Consider the following 20,477-nt stretch of genomic DNA (forward strand, 5'->3'; position numbering starts at 1 on the left):
AATTACTTATATTAGTAGAGTTGTGCAAATCTGGTATAATATGATGAACTGTGAACTTTAGTTTATGACGAACTGTGAGCTTTAGTTTATGACGTACTTGAGTAGTGTAAGTTTTTGAGGTATTCTCTATAGAATTAGAAGTCTTTCTAGGATTCACAGGATAAAATATTTTCCTTTTGTTATTCACACACAAAGGGTTTCTTAATTAAAGCATTTCATATTTAGTTAAGTACAGGACATACTACAAATATATTTTCTATAGTTATAAAAATAATTTAATTTTGAATTTTTTTTGTTTTTTTTGGTTTTTAATTTTTGAAATGTAAGGCAAAAATTAACATGTCCTTCTTGATCTCTGAAGTGAAAGTGTAAGTCACTCCATCATGTCTGACTCTTTGCAACCCCATGGACTGCAGCCCTCAAGGCTCATCTGTCCGTGGGATTCTCCAGGCAAGAACATGGGAGTGAGTAGCCAATCTCTTCTCTAGGGGATCTTTCTGACTCAGGGATAAAACCCAGTCTCCTGCATTGCAGACAGATTCTTTACCGTCTGAGCCATCAGCAAATCTGCTCTTAATCTCTATACATTTCAAAAATGAAATATTTGAGGCTTTGCAATAGTCATTACAAGAATCTATTTTATTCCTGGTCACCTCTTTCCCAGAGATGTAGCCCTTTGCCAATACAAAATGGGGCAGGTTCACCTAGAATCCCTATTGGCTCTTGGAGAGCTGTGGGTTCCAGTTCCTGACTTGCCTTCCCCTCAGTTCTTTTCTCTCTAACCAGCAAATGCTCCTAGAGAAAAAGTAGCCCCGTATTCCAGGCTCAGCTCTCTGGGCCTCTGTGCTTCCCTGCACACTGTCTTAGTAATTTTTCACTATCATGTTAGCTCACTGATACCTTCAGGCAGATTTCTCATTTTGTATGCTTTTCTGGTTGTCTTCAGAGGTGGGGACTGTTCAAATTACCAGGCTCTCCTATTATAGTAGTAATACTTGTCTTGTTTTTTAAAAGAAAAAGTTGATTTTTTTAATTGAAAAAGCATATTGCTATAAAGCAGTTTTCCAGATCTCCTTTGCAACTCTGCACACAGTGTAATGATTGATGTATCTTCTTTCTGAAGCACATCTACTATTTGTAGCACACCCATATTAATAATGCATTGTAGATTTGCTCTGATTTCTGCCCTCGTAGTGCATCATTGGTATAATGCAAAGTTATTTTGGAGAAAAGAAGTCTTTCCAATTTTGTGAGCTAAGAAGTGAAAACAGGTAGACAAAGAATGAGATCTCCAAAGTTGTTTGAAGATGAAAAACCTTTGCTTGAAGGAAATTACCATTCCTCAAAAAGTTCTCTCAGTGCATTGCATAATATAATTCCCCACTTCAGTGCTGCAGAAAGAATTGATACCTTCAGCCTTATTGCAGTTTAATTCTACTATAAGGAGAACTTATCTGACTTTTAAGAACAGTATATTCTTTTTATCAGAAGTATCTCTCTCTCATTCAAACTGTACACAAACCTGGTTTACTTTACTTAGTGCTTGGTCTCTAGTTTGCATTTATATTCATCATAATGCTAATGGAGGCATAATTGAATATCTGAAAATGAATTTGCAAGGTATCTCTACATTTTGTCTCTAAGCATTCAGTTATTCAAATATTTGAGGGTCTATCATCTGTCTGGTGGGCTTCCCAAGTGGCTCAGTGGTAAAGAACCCACCTGCCAATGCAGAAGACACGGGTTTGATCCCTTGGTCGGAAAGATCCCCTAGAGAAGAAATTGACAACTTACTCCAGTATTCTTGCCTGGTAAATCCCATGGACAGAGGAGCCTGGTGGGCTACGTGGTCCATGGGGTCTCAAAAAAGTCGGACATGACTTAGTAAATAAAAAACAACACATCTGTTTGGTACTTTAATTGGTTCTGGGAATATAATAGGAAGCAGAACAGCCAAGAATCCCTGCTTTCTTAGAGGAGATTAATAGACCATAAAGAAAATAAAATTTGAATTTATATATATTAGAAAATGCATAATTACATTTAAAATAATGAAAGCAGGGATGAGGGAGCTAGGAGTACTAAGGTTTTAGGGAGTGGGAAAGTGTAAAATTTTTAAGTGGTATGGTGAGGGAAGACCCCTACTGCAGGGTATGCTGCCGAGTGTGTCCGTATCCAGGCACCTTGCTGAGCCTTTACCTCCTGGCATCTTCACAGTGGTTACTGTACTTGTTTATGGCCTGAGTTCAATGTCCTTTGCCAACAAGTCCTACTGTATTTACATACAGTATCAGTTCTTAATGCACACAAAGTATTTCTGTGTTTGTTCATGAAGAAAAAGTATTAGATGATCAAAGAAACACTGGGATATTTTATCCTGTATCTTGAATACTTGATGACTTAAAGTTATGTTTTTAAATAGGCTTTCCTTGCCTTATTAGAAAAAGTGTTCAGTTCTGCCTGTTTGTGTGAAATTTCAACCAGTCACACAGATCTCTTGAGTGAAAGGAGGAATTATGTGGTAGTACTTTGGGGGAAGAAGATGATGCCAGATCTTTTGTGGCTTTCAAGTATAGCTTAGCTTGTTTTGAAAACTTTTCTATGTCAGCTTTAATATGATAATTCTAAAGAGATGGATAAGTGTCTTGATCTCTCTTTGGCCTTAGCATTCTGTGGTATCTTCATTTGTTTTGGCAGTTTCCGTATATTTGAAATTAAGTAAATAATCTGATAGAAAATTTTCAGTGCATTTAAGGTTTAAATACCAGTGCCTCTGTTATTGAAACAATAAACTATAGGGGTAGTGATATAAATATGGATTAAAATGAGTTTTTCAGTAATGTGAAATGTTTCTTTTTTTCTTGTGTTAAATATGTAGGTGTTTAGTGTAGCCTTTAAAATGCACGTGTGTACGTGTGTGTATGTAGGAGCATTGAATATCAGATGGCATGAATGGAACATTAAAGTTGACCTTGGGTAGTCTCCGTGGCGTAACAGAATTTTCTTTTCGTTTAGCTTTCATGTTGTGGCCTCAAAGGGCAATCTTGAGTGTTTGAATGCCATCCTCATACATGGAGTTGATATTACAACCAGTGACCCCGCAGGTATGTTTGCCTCCAGAGTACAGAGAAGACAAGCGCTGTCCACTGATAGACTCTCAGGCAGACTTAAATGTGCTTTATGGAGAGAAGGCCGTAACTTTGTTTCTAATTAGTTGAGGTATTGTCGGGGAGAGGGCAGTGTAGCAGAAAGCATGACTGAACAGATTAGCAGATGGAGACCTGAAGTCTAGGGCTTGTCTTGGTAGTGTTTTAGGATTCTAAAAGAATCTATAGGGGCCATTTAATTTACACTTATGTACTATTCATGGCTCAGTGATAAAGAATCCGCCTGCAATGCCAGGAGCCGTAGGAGATGTGGGTTTGATCCCTGGGTCAGGAAGAGCCCCTGGAGGAGGGCGTGACAACTCACTCCAGTTTTCTTGCCTGGAGGATTCTATGGACAGAGGAGCCTGGCCGGCTACAGTCCATGGGGTCACAAAGAGTCATGCGTGACTGAAGCAACTCACCACACATGCATGTACTATTCAGTATATACATTCTTGCTGTCCTGAGGTCATTTGGCCTTTGGTTAGACTTGTTGGGAAACTAATTGCCTCATAACAGCATCACCAATAGTGATCATAACAAGAATAGATGATGCTTTTTTAACATGATAATAGATGATGCTATTCTGCTAAGCACTTTACATGTAGTAACTCATTTTATCCTCACATCAAGCCAGTGAGTCCACAAGGCACTGGGTTGTTAAGTCACGTGCCAGGGTCCTTCTGTGTATGAGTCACAGTCAGAGTCGGTGTTCTTAACCGTCAGGCCTCATGAGGAGACCTGGTCTGTTTAGCTAGCTATGTTTATAAAAAATTATTTCTTCTAGACAGGCCTCCTGCTTAAACTTAGTCATACCTATGTCTGTCTTTTAAAATACTATAGCATTAGTTTGTTTGCATATCACAGGATAGACTTTAAGTGTTTGAATATAGCTATCACTTTTCTTTAGTGAATGTTTTAATTTTCCGTTCATATAGACAATCACTAGAACTTATACTTTGTTATTCAGTGAAATATGGGAGTTGACCTAGAGCAGAGAGTTTCCTTAACAACTTTAATGTTTTATCCTGTGACTTCATGTGTGGACAATAAAGCTCTGTTTGGAAATGGAAGGCAAGGAGGGAGAGAAAGAGAGACATCACAGATGAGTTAGTGAGGTAAATCTTTACCTAAAGGTACATCAAACGCTTAATTGAAGACCAAACTTTATTTACTTGCCACCTTTGAATGAAGAAAAAACTGTTTATTACACACAGACACACACACACATATATACACACACGTGTGTGTGTTTTCCATTGATGCAGAATATTCATTTTTAGAAATTTTGGACTAACCGTACCTTTTCAGAACTCATAAAACTTTATGTGTGTATTGTGCTGATTCCAACTCCGACATATGTCTTTCTTGTTTTTGTCTGTGTTCTTTCTGCTTTGGATGTTTTGCCTCGTGACCAGTCTGAGTGATTTTTGCCCTCCTTCCTTCAGTGCAAATAAAGCGCAAACCTAAAGCATGCCTATAAATGAAGTTGTCTGTCAACTGATTTTGGAAAAATCAATCACATTTTTAAGGGGAATTCACATGTGAAGAAAATAACCCTTATCATATATTTAAAATGATCTCTTTTCTAGGAAGGAACGCTCTTCACCTGGCTGCAAAGTATGGGCATGCACTGTGTCTACAAAAACTTCTACAGGTAGTAAAAGTAGTTAATACTTTGACTTTATTACTTGGACTGCAAATAGTAGATGTGTTTTCAATGCATTTTTGGGACTTGAGATCAAAGAAAATAGTAGGCTAGCTTTGACTGTTAGCTTACGTAATATTTTTTCCATCGTTTGTGAAAGAATGTGAACAATAAAGAGCAAAAACTCTGAGGGAAGTGAATTGCATAACTCAGTGTATTAAAAATAAACAACAAAGACTTGACCTTCCTGTTGACATTAGCTAGAGATTGGAATTTTCTGTGGTCTGGTATATGACTTGAGATGAAGTGGCACAGCGTAGGATCTATATGTTTCTGTATAAACACCAATAAGTCAGACTGTATAATAGCATCATTAGCTAAGCTTGTAATCGGGCAACCACAAAGTCCTATGAACTAGTGGGCTAGATTAAGTTTTTAGTTGAAGAGTCTAGTCACACGTTTCCTTGAACATGTTTGCTGTAGAGTTTCACAGCAGAGCTCATTTGTTTTTTTCTGATTCAATTGTTCAAGTTTTAACCGTTACAGGAAAAAAAGCAAAACCCAAACAATAGCCGTTTCTATATTCCATGCTATTGTAATGTACCATATGTTTTCCTGTTTGCTGGAATACTGTCAAATTTATAGTATGATGTTATTGTATTTGTCACATGTCAAAATATTTATGACTTGTCTAGTACTCTTTAGAGTTTTTGATAAATGCAGTATTTTTAAGATGCAATAACAGCTGTTCATTTGAATCACGATATTTAATTTGAAAATAAAACTTCCTGACATGACTAAATTTCTGTGTTTTAACAGTACAATTGTCCCACTGAACATGTAGACCTGCAGGGAAGAACCGCACTTCATGATGCAGGTAAGCAAAGGTTTCAGTTGGACATAAATCTTTGTTAAAATGGCTGGGCATTTAAACTGACTTCAGAGTTTAACATACATATATTTTTTTAATCCATGGAGAAACAGAATGTTATGAATTTTTTATTTACTCAAGTTTGAAATTGGGTAGATTGTACAGCTTAAAAAGATTCATTCAGACAGTATTTATGGGCCAAGATGCTAGATACTGAGAGTCCAAAGATGAATAAACCATGACCTTGTTCTCAAGGAGCTGTAAATACATGTGTGTGCTTGGGGACTGGTAGGAGAAATGGAAGAAGGAAGACTTTTCTCTTTCTTAAAAACTGTATTCACCTCATGAGCGTGTCTGCACCTCATTTTCCTCATCTACTGAACGAACTTAATAATGCTACTGCCTTGTGTGTTAGTCGCTCAGTCGTGTCTGACCCTTTGTGACCCCATGGACTAGCTCACCAGGCTCCTCTGTCCATGGGGATTCTCCAGGCAAGAATATCGGAGTGGGCTGCCAAGCCCTCCTGCAGGCGATCTTCCCAACCCAGGGGTTGAACCCAGGTCTCCCACATTGCAGGCAGATTCTTTACTGTCTGAGCCACTAGGGAAGCCCAGTAGTGGTTATAACTGAATCATGAATAGTGCCTGGCGTGTAGTACCTTCTCAATTAATGGTCGTGGTGCTTGTTTTGGTTTAGAGGTATCAGTGCTGAATCTGATATCATTGTAATGTGCTCTATTTTAAAAGAGATTTATATTAGTAATTTCAAGGATTTTATTAATATCAAAGTTTATCTGCATTATTTTAGGTGTCTTAAAGAAAATGAATAGAAAAAGTTAAATATTTAAGGAGTTTTGGAATGTAAGATAGTCTGACCCCTGGCTGGACTCTTCTAAGACTGAAATTCCTAGTTAAATAGAAGTTCAAAGAAAAGGAGGAAAAAAAAAAAACCCACACTGTTTCCTTTCATGTATATGGAATAATGTGGTAGGTAGAGTGGTCCCTTGAAAAATGTATTATACTTCAAATTTCCTTCAAACTTTCATAACTTGATTTTCTTCCTTTAAAAAAATATGTATTTTTATGATAGTTTAATCTCTTACACAGTGCATTTTTAAAAATCTTGGAACAGAGTACTATTATTCACAAAGCATTTTTACATACATTATCATTTGAGCCTCACAATGACCCTTGTGAGTTTCTGTGAGTTTTTTATTTTTATGATAATTTTGTATTGCTACTTGTATAAAAATAATTAAGTAATTAAAAAAAATAAGCCTAGATTCGTATGTAATATACTTATCAAGCTTGTGTAGTAATGGAATCACCAAACAGATTTGTTTAAATTTGACACCATAAAATAAATACAATTCATTTCTGTAGCACTAATTTATTGTGCTTGATAGAAATATTAAAATGATTTTGCTGCTTAATGAAGTATGAATTTGTGTCATGTGATATTTGTCTTCTCCTACCACCTTTTCATAGTTATTTTTTAATCCATCCAACCTTATTAATAATCATGTTTTTTAAATTATTTAAAAATTTTTATTATGGAAAATTTCAAACATAATGTTGAACTATGATATTAAAATACCCTATACTGTTCATCCAATTTAGACAGTTGTGATCATGTGGCCAATCTTGATTTATTTATACCACCACCCATTATTCTACTCTCCTGACATATTTTAAATCAAATCCAAAACATATAATTCTATCCATAAACAATTCAGTTTTTATCTTTGAAAGATAATGATTCTATTTTGTAACCTAAATATAATATCATTATCACACTTAGTGTGTTTGAAAATAGTTTCAATATCATCTCAATGTTCAGCTTTCCTCAGTTATTTTTACTTTTTTAAATACCTGAGGTATAATTATTATACAAGAATTTAGATAATTATATACTATAATAATGTATTGCATATTATTAATGACATGATATTGTATAATTTAAAATATATTAAGAGGACAGAATATTTTGATAAATATTCTCACCAAAAAAAACCCCTCAAGCCCCAAAAACACATACACACAAAACGATGCAAGGAAATTTGTGGAAGTGATCCATATGTTTAGTATCTTGATTGTGGTGATGGTATTACAATGTATGCTTTAGTCCAAACTCATCAAAATGTATATATTAAGTGTGTATAATTTTTTGTATATTATATATTTTATTATCCTTGTTTTTAAAACTGGTACAACTTAACCAATTGAAATCTAAATATTTATTCATTAGGTATATTGATGAAGTTAGAATGAAGACTGAGTTGATGTAATAAAAGAACTTCAGTACCAGCTGCTTATTAAAAAAATGTTGAGTGGTATATAGGTTAGCACGAGGCTTGAGGTCTTTCATGCACTGAATTCTTTCCATCTTGTTGCTCCACTTTCCTCTGGTATCTTTCTCAGCTATGTCATTGCAGCTGGATTGTAGTCATACCCGTGTTCCAGCTAGCAGCAAAGGGAAGGAGAACTGGGGGAGCAAATGCCCATGATCTAAGGCCCAGATTTGGAAGTGGTAAATAGCCCTTTATTCATAATCCATCAACAACAGAAAAGTCAGTTGGTGGCCTGCAAAGGAGGCCCAGAAATGTAATCTCTAGATAACTAGTCAAGGCCCAGCTGCTCCACGGTAGAAGAAGGGGAGAACAGATTGGTAACAGTCGCCACAGTCCAGCCTTCTGGCCTTCCAAATATTCCCTCAGCCACTACTTCCCACACATAGAACCTTTGCCCCCTCCCCAAGGAGAGGATACATAACCAATCCAGTTACTGAGGCCACCTCAACGTTGGGCTTCTGGGTGCTGTGCTCTTGTTGGCTCTGAAATGGCTCTTCCTGGTCCAACAATTTGTAAACTCAAAGAAAAGAAGTCTACTGTTCATAATATATAGCGATGAAACAAGAACAGGATAAATAAACTAAAGTCTCTGTTTCAGAAAAGGGAGAACTGGGAAATACACAGCAATCACTAATCAATAGCAGGTATCAGATGCTGCTGAGCAAAATTGCAAAGGCTTTCAGCTGAGGTCTTGGAGTAAATTTCTTGGTTAACTGCTCCATGTGCCCCCCTGGTTCTGTTTCCTGTGAGAAATCCCTTGTCATTGTCATCTGTGGGCCCTAGCGCTGCCATCTCGGAGGTTCTTGTCTATTAAACTCTAAGACACAGATAAACAAATAAATGCTGGAGGGTATGCCTTCTATAAAGGCAGCTTAAGTGCAGGAAGAGTTATTGGTTTAGCTGCCTGGGCTTTTGGATTTGGGGATAGTATATTCATTCCCTCAAAACCTTGGTAAGTTTCTCGCCTGTTTGTTGCCAGCCACTTTCATATACCAGAAACCATTTATTTTCTGGACATAAAAATTTTAACCCTCCTTTATTTCTTGTCTTTATTTCATGGTTCTCGACCTCATTTTATTTTTTTGGCCAAAATTTAGAACATTTATTTATTTATAAAATGTTCCATATAGTGTAGAACATTAGATTAATTTACAAGGTTTTAAAAAATTTTTATTGGAGTATAGTTGATTTATAGTGTACAAGTGTACAGCAGAGTGAATCAGTTATGTATATTGCCACTCTTTTTTTTTTTTTCAGACTTTTTTCCCATATAGTCCACTATGGAGTATTAAGTAGAGTTCCCTGTGCTATAGAGTAGGTTCTTATTAGTTATCTATTTTATGTAGAGTGGTGTGTATATGTTGATTCCAATCTCAGTTTATCCCTCTCCTCCATCCCCTGGTAACCGTAAGTTTGTCCTCTATGTCTGTGACTCTGCTTCTGTTTTGAAAATAAGTTCATTTGTTCTCTACTTCATTTTAATACTGCTATCTCAAAGTCATCTGAAATAACAGTCTTGTATAGGAATATAGTATCCTCAATTTGATCTTTATTCCAGGACTGGACCTTTTTTTTTCCCCCTTTCTTTATTTTCCTTATTGTGCAGTCTTTGAGAAAAGTTGTGCCCAGCAATAATTTTAGATCGTGCTGTTTGGTATAGAGAAATAATTGGCTTCCTATACCTGTGAGGTCCCAAATATCTAGGCACTCTGTTTGCTTCCAACAGTGTGCATAACTAATTCTTGCTTAACCTCATCACTTTCTTAAAATCCCTTACTAAAAGCAGTAAGCATCTGTCAAGATGTACTAAAATTTTGGCTCTTTTCTGTTGCTTCACCTAGAAAGGTTCCATAGTCACATGGTGTACCTTTTAAATTGGAACACAAGATAAATTTAGCAAATGTTTTGCTACAGCACGAGAAAAATCATAAGGTTCCTAGCCTGAAATACATTTTACTGACTACCTAGCATCCATCCAGTAAACTGGTGACATGTAATTTAGTTATTTGTTTAGTTATTAGCAGCAGCTGACTCCCAATAGCAATTTTTGTCTTGATTAGGGATAAGATTCTACCACTGTGACAAAATAACATTGGCTTTTAAGAAAACACAGTTTCTTTCATGTCCCAGCCCTGATGATCAGATTGGCTTGTTCCTCTGCTCCATATGGTCCTGCAGGGACCCAGATATCTTCCATTTTGCAGTTCTGCCATTGCCTGGGGTGTTGTCCTCTTTTAAGGGTGAAGCTGACTACAGGTATCTGTTTTCCTGCTAACAGGAAAGAGAAAGATTATGGAGGAATGTATAACCACATTTTGCAGCCCTAGCCTCAGAAGGTAGCACACATCCCTCCAGTCAGACTCAACTGGCACAACCTAACTCATGTAGTCTTGCCTGCATGCAGAGGAGACTGGCACCTATGGTCTAGGTGAACCACGCTGTGACCGGCACAGTTATTACCACGGAAGAACGGTGAACAGCTAACATTCTCCATCATAGCACCTCTAATACTGACTTGACTTATGCAGTATGGTATAACTCTCAAATTTTTTATTCATTACATTTGTTCATTATTATTTGGACCTGAATGGTTGTTCATTTCATAATTCTGGAATTAATGTATTTGATTTCAGTTTTATCTTTTTTAAAAGGTTGATGGTATATTTTGTATAAAAGATTGCCGGATTAAAGACATCAGAAATGAAAAATTTACTTGATTTTTTTAATGTATGTTTGGTTTTACTTTATTGAATTTTATCTAAAAAAAAAAAAAAGAACATTAACTTAGTTGTTTTGTGCAGATAACCTAATATCAACTCATAAAAATCTGTAAAAACTCATGGGAAGTATAAACACATTTTATGAATTTGACCATTTTTTCCTGATACAAAAATGAACTCCAATGTCAATCAGAGAAGCATGATGTGACTTTGTAATATAATTTTTAGCAAAATGACCCTGATTTTTGCATAATTAAGGTCAGACATTGCAGTTTCTGCTTTGATTTCAGGGCATGTGAACTATATGAGTCATACTCTATTAACTGTAGCTCTTCTATTTAAAAAAAAAAGAAAGGATATGATTCTTTAAAAAAAAAAAACTCAGCTAATACTTCAAGGGTCCAGTCAGTTATAGCTATATTTTAAAATATATTCTAAATAGAAAATTTAAGTTAAGATTTTCATTGTCGGTGTTTACCCTTAGAACAGCAGTATATTCTTATCTTCTATAAGAATGACAGTATTCCTTGGTTCTAATAAATTATACAAAACTTACAAAATGATCTTGTCCAATCCATTTTCAGATAGAAAAATCGATGCTTTTAGTGCTAAACTGAGAGTGGAGGATGTAAAGCTTGGTATTTTAGGGATTGAAGAATTTAGGCCTTATATGGGTCTTGCAAAACACCACGTGTTAGCAGCAGATGTTCACCATTTATCATCTTCTTTTGTCCCTCAAAGCTATGGCAGACTGTCCTTCTAGCATACAGCTGCTCTGCGACCACGGGGCCTCGGTGAATGCCAAAGACGTAGTAAGTCACTTTATGTTTATTGTCATTTCAACTCATGGGCTCTAACTTTCACATTTTGGGAGATCTGTTGTCTTAATGCTGTCTTATTTTTTTGTTGCTTAGGATGGGCGGACACCGCTTGTTCTGGCTACCCAGATGTGTAGGCCAACAATATGTCAACTGCTGATAGACAGAGGGGCGGATATTAATTCCAGAGACAAACAGAACAGGTAATTCTTTTATCAAGGTTCCCTAGACACGAGCTGGATGCCCAGTGATCCTGAAGCTCTGCTGTTGTGACCTGGCCTTTCCACTCCCTGTGGTTCTCCCTTCCTTGGAATTAGCGTTCACTACTTATTTTTCTTCAGAATTGGCTGAAGAAGAGGGGAGAGGGAAATAGGGGATGATGAGAGGGTGAACTCGAAATATATGCAGTGACTACGGCCTGTGTTTGAGTCAAAGAACTGAAGAAAGAGGAATTATATCCTAGTTATTTTTAACTTTTAAAATAACCTTTAGTGAAATGGGCTCAAATAAGGAAGAAGAATAAAAAGCTACATCTACAATCTACTTTTTCAATAGTGAATCTTTTGAGAGTAAAGGAGTTCTTGGCTGTCCTGGAGATGGACATGTTTCAGTGTAGATTTTCTCAAGGTGTTTTCTCTCCTTTCTACCTGGGCACCATGCCACCTCCGTCTCTGAAACTAAGTTCATTTCCGTACCCCAGTACAGATTCTATTCATTTACTTCTGCATCTGTATTTGATGTTATTTCAATTGGTGTACACTAACAATTTCTGTCTGTATTTCTCCCTGTCTTCTTTTCTGGGCTTAGTGTATCATGCTACTTGCTGTATTGTAATTCTGATGTTTATAGTCACAGAGTTTCTGACAACAAAGTATCTAAAATATGCCCATTTCACCAGGTGAAGCACTATAGTAATTTATGACAAGTTTCTGAGACTTTTATAGATGATCACTAGTAAAATTATTGGTTTCTTTTCAGTTAATTTTATTCTTTTAAACATGTATTCTATTGTTTGCAGTTCACTGGAAGTAGATAAGTGTAATAGTCTTTGGATGTCAGATTTTATAGCTCTGATCATTTTTACTGTTCAGGCATCCCAAAGGAGAAATTCTTAAGCAGTTAAATCATAAGTGTGATTTTTAAGAAAGTGACTTTTTTTATATTACTTTGTTTTTGTGATGCTATAATCTGGCTCCAAGCAAGATTAATAAAATTTGATATAAAAATAAATTTTAGATCAGAGAGGTGTGATCTGGCTGATCCATGTATATAATGTCTTATTTAATAGATCTTATGTTTTTCCAAGTATGTTTGTCTCTTTTTCATTGCTGTGTTGTGCTTAGTCATGTCTGACTCTATGTGACCTGATGGACTGTAGCCTGCCAAGCTCCTCTGTCAGTGGAATTCTCCAGGCAAGAACACTGGAGTGGGCAGCCATTCCCTTCTCAGGGGGTCAGGAAGATCCCCAAGGATTGAACCTGGGTCTCCTGCATTGCAGGAGGATTCTTTACCATCTGAGCCACTGTAAACTAAGGGAAGCCCTGCAAACTAAGACACAAGCACATGTTTTTATAAATGCAGTGGAGTTAAAATATAAAATATGAAGTCAAATCTGTGTGTGTAACAATATAGCTTTTTAAAGTCATATCTGTTCTTTAAGAATGGGGCCTCTGAAAGAGATTTCTGAAATATTTTTTGGATCCTTCTTATAGTCTTTTATTCTTCCGTCTTCCCTTGTAGGACTGCTCTCATGCTAGGATGCGAGTATGGTTGCAAAGATGCAGTAGAAGTCTTAATCAGAAACGGCGCTGATGTGACCTTGCTGGACGCCCTTGGCCATGACAGTTCTTACTATGCGAGAATTGGTGACAATCTGGACATTCTAACCTTACTGAAGACTGCATCGGAAAATTCCAACAAAGGTACCAGCAGTTTTCTGTCATTAGAAAAGTGCTAGTTAATAAAGCGTGCTAATAAAGAACAGCTTTTTAAGATTTACATGGTAGAGCTACAGTATTTGTAAGGGGCAAAACACTCCTTACCTTAAGCAGTACTGGTTCATCTCCCTCTCTGCCCGAGCTGTGTGGGTTTACACTTTAGTCACTCATTTTGAGGCAGTGTGTGTTACATTTACTGTCTAGTTTATCCAGTCAACCCTACTCTACTGTGGAGTAATTAAAGAACTGAAAAGAAAGACCCAAATAAAGGGCTTTACTAATACATATTTTTTGATGAGGGGTGAGGGATTTAAGGTCTTATACTCAAAAAATTTTAAAGAATCATTGTTTAAATGTGTATATAAAATATTCAACCAAGATTTATTGAATACTTGTGTCAAGTACATTTCTATGCTTATTAAAGAGAAATTGGAAATTACAGAAAAGCACAGCAAGTAAAATTAGCCACTCATTCTGCCACTTCCCTGGTAGCTCAGATGGTAAAGTGCCTGCCTACAATATGGGAGACCCGGGTTCAATCCCTGGGCTGGGAAGATCTCCTGGAGAAGGAAATGGCAACCCACTCCAGTATTCTTGCCTGGAAAATCCGATGGACGGAGGAGCCTGGTAGGCTACAGTCCATGGGGTCGCTAAGAGTCGGACATGACTGAGTGTCTTCATTTTCACTTTCACTTTAATGCATTGGAGAAGGAAATGGCAACCCACTCCAGTGTTCTTGCCTGGAGAATCCCAGGGACGGGGGAGCCTGGTGGGCTGCCGTCTATGGGGTCGCACAGAGTCAGACACGAGTGAAGTGACTTAGCAGCAGCAGCAGAATCACTTCCTAGAAATTGAGTCAGGTGGTTTCAGGTTATGCACATTTTTTTAAGCTTTTGATATATATCAACAAGTTGCCTTCTCATTTAGGAGTGTTTTCAATTTTGCATTTTTCACCTCCCTCCCCTCCCTAGCATTGCATATTATCTACATGGATGTTATCATAGGAAAAAAATACTGTTCCAATTAGATAGGCAAAAGTGATGTTTCACTATTGTTTAACTGTAAGGTAGTAAGCTATAAATAAACTTAGAAATTTATTTCTTTAATATTGACTTAATTATATAATTAGGGAATGGAAATCTACCTGAGTTAACCTTCTGTCTCACTGTTCCTCTTTCTCCTCTCTTTCCCTCTCTTTAAATCTTCAGGGAGAGAACTTTGGAAGAAAGGACCATCTTTACAACAGGTTAAAAATTATGTATATTGTACAATTTAAGTACAGTGCTTAGGAAACCTGGTTAATAGTTATGTTTAACTGTTTTGAGTTTAAATTCATGTTGTTCTCTCTTCTCAGTTAATCATGCCCATGTAGAACCTAGGTCATGAGATCCTGAGGCTTTATACAGATACTGTCGCTCGGCTTGAAACAGTGGGTCTGAATTACAGTGAATGTATCCAGTGGGCAATAAGCAACCTCCTGATCGCTGGTCTTGAACATCCAGCACTTTCAAGTGTGAAATGTTGCGCCTTGTTGAGATTCTTTGATGATAAATGTTAGTCTGGCAGACCGTAGACAGCTTCCTATTCTCACTTAGTAACAGAACCAAATATATCCTGATGTGGGAAAATTCTGTCAGTGCAACAAGAAGTGAAGAAAACAATTCAACAAAGATTATATATGTGATTTCAATGCCACTGTTAACATTTTGGTTTTCTTTTTTGCTGTGTGTATTTAATTTAATGAGGACTTGACTTTAAAAGGGGCTTCCCTTGTGGCTCAGCTGATAAAGAATCTGCCAGAAATGTGGGAAACCTGGGTTTGATCCCTGGGATGGGAAGATCCCCTGGAGAAGGGAAAGGCTACCCACTCCTGTATTCTGGCCTGGAGAATTCCATGGACTGTATAGTCCATGGGGTCGCAAAGAGTCGGACATAACTCAGCGACTTTCACACTGACTTTTAAAAAAACACAGTACATGAAGTAATTCATCCCTTGCACTAACTTAATTATCAAATCACTACTTAACCCTGGTTTTGTGTCTCAGTAGATGTCTAATTATTTCCCCTGATCTCTTTGAGTTAAAACCAGTGGGGTTGCTTTACGCACTCTAACCATCTTGCCCAAAGCTAGTGTAGGCAACTCTCCTCTTCTGCTGGCTGTTCCCTTCCAGGCTTTCAGCTTTTCTCTAGTGAGAAGGACCTGAACACTTCCAAACCCTGAAGAGAAAGTAATCAGGTACCTTCTCAGCCATCCTGTCATCATTCTGCATCATTTCTGTAGCCCGCATCTGAATCTGAAAGCTGTATGAAAGCATGCTGCCCTTTCAGTCCATCAGAATTAAGTGATATGTCCATGCATGGGTCATGTCTGCTGTCACTTTTTTTCCATTTGGAGCAGCTGTCTCCTTAAATAAACTAAGTTGGGGTAGAGGGAAATAAAATGTGTACTCTTATAACTGTACCAGTCATCTCACCCAGATTCAGAGAAAAATGATTCTGAAATATACAGGTATTTAAAAGAAAGAATTATTGAATATTAATATGGGAATGGTATCTTAATGAATAAGTTATCTAAATGAATTCATGGAATTAATATTCTAAGAACAACGAAACTTATTTCAGTTATTTATTCAATACATTTTATAATAGCTGTTATAAATAGGATTTGTTTCTGAACTAAAGGATATGTAATCCTTGTTATTAAGAAGCCTATAGTTTAAAAATAAGATGTATTCAGTTACTGACTTTATGCCCATTACTGTTCTAAGTGCTGGGAATATCAGTGTTCAAAGTCCTGCTCTCATGGAGCTCCCAGCCTAGTGAGAGAGATGAATAATAAACAAATAGGTATTTAGTATCCTAGGAGATGCTTTGAAGACCAGCAGAACAGGATGAGGGGAGGCAGAGACAGAGGGCAGGAAGCTATTTTAGATGGTGTGGTCAGGAAGTGACATTCCAGCAGAGGTCTGAAGGAAGTGAAGAGGGAGCCAAGGGCTCTGTGGGTGAAGCCTCAAGGGCAGAGGGAATGGCAAGTACCAAGCCTCTGACGAGGGAACGTGTCTAACACGTCCAAGGGGCAGTAGAGGGACAGAGGGACAGGAGCCAGGGACCAGAAGGGAAGGCGAGGGCAGGACATGGTATGATGAGACTGGTCAGATTCCACATGAGAACGGACCTTTGGTAGAAGCAATGAAGCTAGAAATGTAGTTTGGGCCAAACGGTGGATACGAAGTATCATCTTAATGGTAATTTTTTTTCCCTCTAATTCCAAATCCAGGTTCATTTGAATGATAAACACTTGATTAAACAAAACTCAACAAATAATGCAAAACATAATTACTTTAGAGAATTAACGCATTTACTTTTTTATTTGGTTTTTTAGCTCTCAAATTATTGTGTAGATTTACAGATCAATTTGGGCAAAAAAAGGTTATTTTCTCTCTTGTTTAATGATTGTGTTGTGTTTTTATTAAAGCAAGTCTCTAAGCTGGAATAAAGTTTCAAAGCAGTAAGTGTACAGAAACAGATCTCGTACCAGCCAAGTCATTTAGAAGTCTTTCATGTAGCTTTCGTCAGTGCATTGTCTGTCTCTTTCTTATCACACCCTTTGATATTTTATTTCATCAGTACTCAAAGAAATAATTTCCATATTTTCTTTCAATATTAATATAACTCTCCCTTCTCTTTTTAAATACCAGTTCCCTTGTTTTGGGAATAGTAGCTGATGCTTTTTAGTATAACTTGAGTTTTGCCTCTAGTATAAATTCTTCTTCTTAAAATTTTGTGACTTTGGTGAAAATAAATAGTTAATAATAGAGATTTCTAAATTCTGTTATTTTTTAGTATTTAAAAATAAACTATATTTGATTCATTTAAAACCTACGTTGGTAAATCTTTTCCATCTGGAGTTTAAGTGGAAACACTGCCACCTTGTGTTTTGTACAGGAAAATTAGAACTTGGATAAGCTGAAAGTCACTAATTGTGTATATTTCCTATTGAGCAAAATGTACTTTTCTTTATTCTCACACTTGCTAACCTGTGTTTTCATATGTTCTACCAAAGCGAAATTTGTCTCAGATGCTAGATGAAGTAAATATGAAGTCAAATCAGAGGGAGCATCAAAACATTCAGGTAAAAAGAAAAACATTGGTATCTTCCTTTGCAGAGAATTCCAGTGTTGTTTGTAGTGAGATTTGGGACAAGAAAGGAAGCAAAAATGGGAAGTGGTGTGGATAAGTAAGGGCAGAAAGAAAAGCTTGTTATGTTTTGTGATTCTGTTTCTTGCATAATTCCTTCTAAAAGAATTGACTTTTGATATGAATGTTTGTGTCAGTATTATCTTACAGTAAGTATTGTTTTAATATACATTAGGAAGTAAATAACTTTATATAACTTTTTGTTGATATAAATATGTCTGTTTTAGGCCATAAATCATACATTTGTATTTCAGAAAATTAATTGTAATGACAAAATGATTATCACTGTGAATAAAACAAAATCTGAACATTTTCTTAAATTTTAAAATTTTGACTAAAAAAATTTTTGTTATCCACACAGTAATTTTACCTTTTATGTTCATTAAAGTGTTCAAAAAATAATTATTATTTGGGTTGCATTGGAAGATGAGCCATAATTAAATGGTTTACTTTGTGACAAATACCATTAAAATATAAGAGTGTGGAGAAAAGGGAACCCTCTTCCACTATTGGTGGGAATGCAAACTAGTTCAGCCACTATGGAGAACAGTGTAGAGATTCCTTAAAAAACTGGAAATAGAACTGCCTTATGATCCAGCAATCCCACTGCTGGGCATACACACTGAGGAAACCAGAAGGGAAAGAGACACGTGTACCCCAATGTTCATCGCAGCACTGTTTATAATAGCCAGGACATGGAAGCAACCTAGATGTCCATCAGCAGATGAATGGATAAGAAAGCAGTGGTACATATACACAATGGAGTATTACTCAGCCATTAAAAAGAATACATTTGAATCAGTTCTAATGAGGTGGATGAAACTGGAGCCTATTATAGAGAGTGAAGTAAGCCAGAAAGAAAAACACCAATACAGTATACTAACGCATATATATGGAATTTAGAAAGATGGTAACAATAACCCTGTGTACGAGACAGCAAAAGAGACACTGATGTCTAGAACAGTCTTATGGACTCTGTGGGAAAGGGAGAGGGTGGGAAGATTTGGGAGAATGGCATTGAAACATGTAAAATATCATGTATGAAACGAGTTGCCAGTCCAGGTTCGATGCATGATAATGGATGCTTGGGGCTGGTGCACTGGGACGACCCAGAGGGATGGAATGGGGAGGGAGGAGGGAGGAGGGTTCAGGATGGGGAACACATGTATACCTGTGGCGGATTCATTTTGATATTTGGCAAAACTAATACAATTATGTAAAGTTTAAAAATAAAATAAAATTAAAAAAAAATAAAAATTATAAAAAAAAAAAGAAAAAGAAAAAAAAATAAGTTGAATAACCATTTCTGTACAATGAAACAAAAGCAATTTGGGAGGATTTTATAGTTTACTAAGTAGTGTTAAGAAAGTGAACTATAGCCTTAAATGTTTTATCAGAGCACTGAAGCGATGATTAGGTTAACAAAGTGTAAGAATATTCTTCACTTTTTTAAGCTCATTAATTTGAGAGGTGTTTGGCAAAAGTTAAAATGACATATTCTTCTTCTATTTTCTATTTCTAGATGATGCTTTTATTTCTTATTTATTAGAATCATGGTTTGCTATCATATATATAGTTGTGTTTATTAGTTATCATAGGACTGTAATTTTCTACATTATTTCTCATGTATAGATTTTGTTATTTAAATGTCATTGAAATTATTGTATCTTTATACTTAAAGCTGTTTGTATATGTATATATTTATGATAGTGAGCTGCTTTTAGAAATTTCTTCCTTAAGAGTTGCTCCTTTAAAGTTGGTCTAGCACCTATTGTCTTTACTGTTGAAGGATCTGGAGATTGAAAATGAAGATCTGAAAGAGAGATTGAGAAAAATTCAGCAAGAACAGAGAATATTATTGGATAAAGTCAATGGTTTACAGCTACAGCTGAATGAGGTAAATAATCTGCACGATACCAAAAACATCCAGAACTATTTTACTGTGAGTGTTCATCATTGTCAATAACAAATTGTTAACGATCAAACCCTCCCAGCAAGTCATGGTGGCAGATGCTAAAGGAGGTAAAGTCAGGTCATTGCCCTTGAGGAAACTTATATCTTATTGAGACCTTTGTGTGAAACTTAATGTCAAATCTAAGAACAGAGAACACTGTTGGTCTATGGTGATAACACTGGAGTTGTGGGATTGGAGAGGAAGGAATGGACAGAAGTGAGGAGCAAGAGCAAGCAAGAGTTGTAAGGAATTGATAGGTTGTCAGAAGAGTGTAAAGGGCTTGTGAACAAGGTTAGTGAGATGAATGAATGACAGTGGAGGGCACAGAAGTGGTGGCACAGGCATTTTCTTCTCACATCCTTGACCCCACGCTTAATGACGTGCACATCTTTTTAAAAGATATTTGCTAAGCTTGTGCTTCTTAAACTTTCAGGAGTGAAAATGTATTTCTTCTTTTTAAATTTAGGAAGTAATGGTGGCTGATGATCTGGAAAGTGAGGTAGGATGATTAAGTTTTACTTTAAAGCTATAAAATATTATGTAAATTGAAGAGAATATTGCAGTAGAAGTTTTAAGTCCTAAATTGAGATGGAGACAGAATTTCTCTTTTGGTTAATTGTTCAAAGGGAAAAACAAAACCTATGTGTGACTGTAAAATTATGTTTTGAGAATAGTGGCGTGGGTTATTGTAGGCATTTTGTTATGTCTCATTTTCCATGAGACTTGTCATGAAAAGGTATAAAATTCTAAGCATTATAAAGAAAATGTCTGAAAATAATACGACTTAAACCACAGAAATTTGAATTTTTCATAATGTTGTTTGTATATTTTGTATA

At 36.3% G+C, this 20,477-nt stretch overlaps 1 protein-coding gene across 2 annotated transcripts in view; it reads left to right on the top strand.

The window, feature by feature from the left end:
• UACA (uveal autoantigen with coiled-coil domains and ankyrin repeats) overlaps positions 1-20,477 on the top strand; it is an 84,144-nt gene that overhangs the window by 46,860 nt on the left and 16,807 nt on the right. For both annotated transcript variants that reach the window (XM_006071035.4, XM_006071037.4), the window contains exons 3-12: positions 3,016-3,104; positions 4,739-4,803; positions 5,614-5,671; positions 11,477-11,547; positions 11,650-11,756; positions 13,294-13,475; positions 14,699-14,736; positions 17,554-17,622; positions 19,477-19,584; positions 20,108-20,140. In XM_006071035.4, the coding sequence (XP_006071097.3) occupies positions 3,016-3,104; positions 4,739-4,803; positions 5,614-5,671; positions 11,477-11,547; positions 11,650-11,756; positions 13,294-13,475; positions 14,699-14,736; positions 17,554-17,622; positions 19,477-19,584; positions 20,108-20,140 (820 nt within the window). The remainder of the gene's footprint in view (positions 1-3,015; positions 3,105-4,738; positions 4,804-5,613; positions 5,672-11,476; positions 11,548-11,649; positions 11,757-13,293; positions 13,476-14,698; positions 14,737-17,553; positions 17,623-19,476; positions 19,585-20,107; positions 20,141-20,477) is intronic.

The sequence above is a fragment of the Bubalus bubalis genome, chromosome 11 (genome assembly GCF_019923935.1).
Source record: "Bubalus bubalis isolate 160015118507 breed Murrah chromosome 11, NDDB_SH_1, whole genome shotgun sequence".
Taxonomy (NCBI): domain Eukaryota; kingdom Metazoa; phylum Chordata; class Mammalia; order Artiodactyla; family Bovidae; genus Bubalus; species Bubalus bubalis.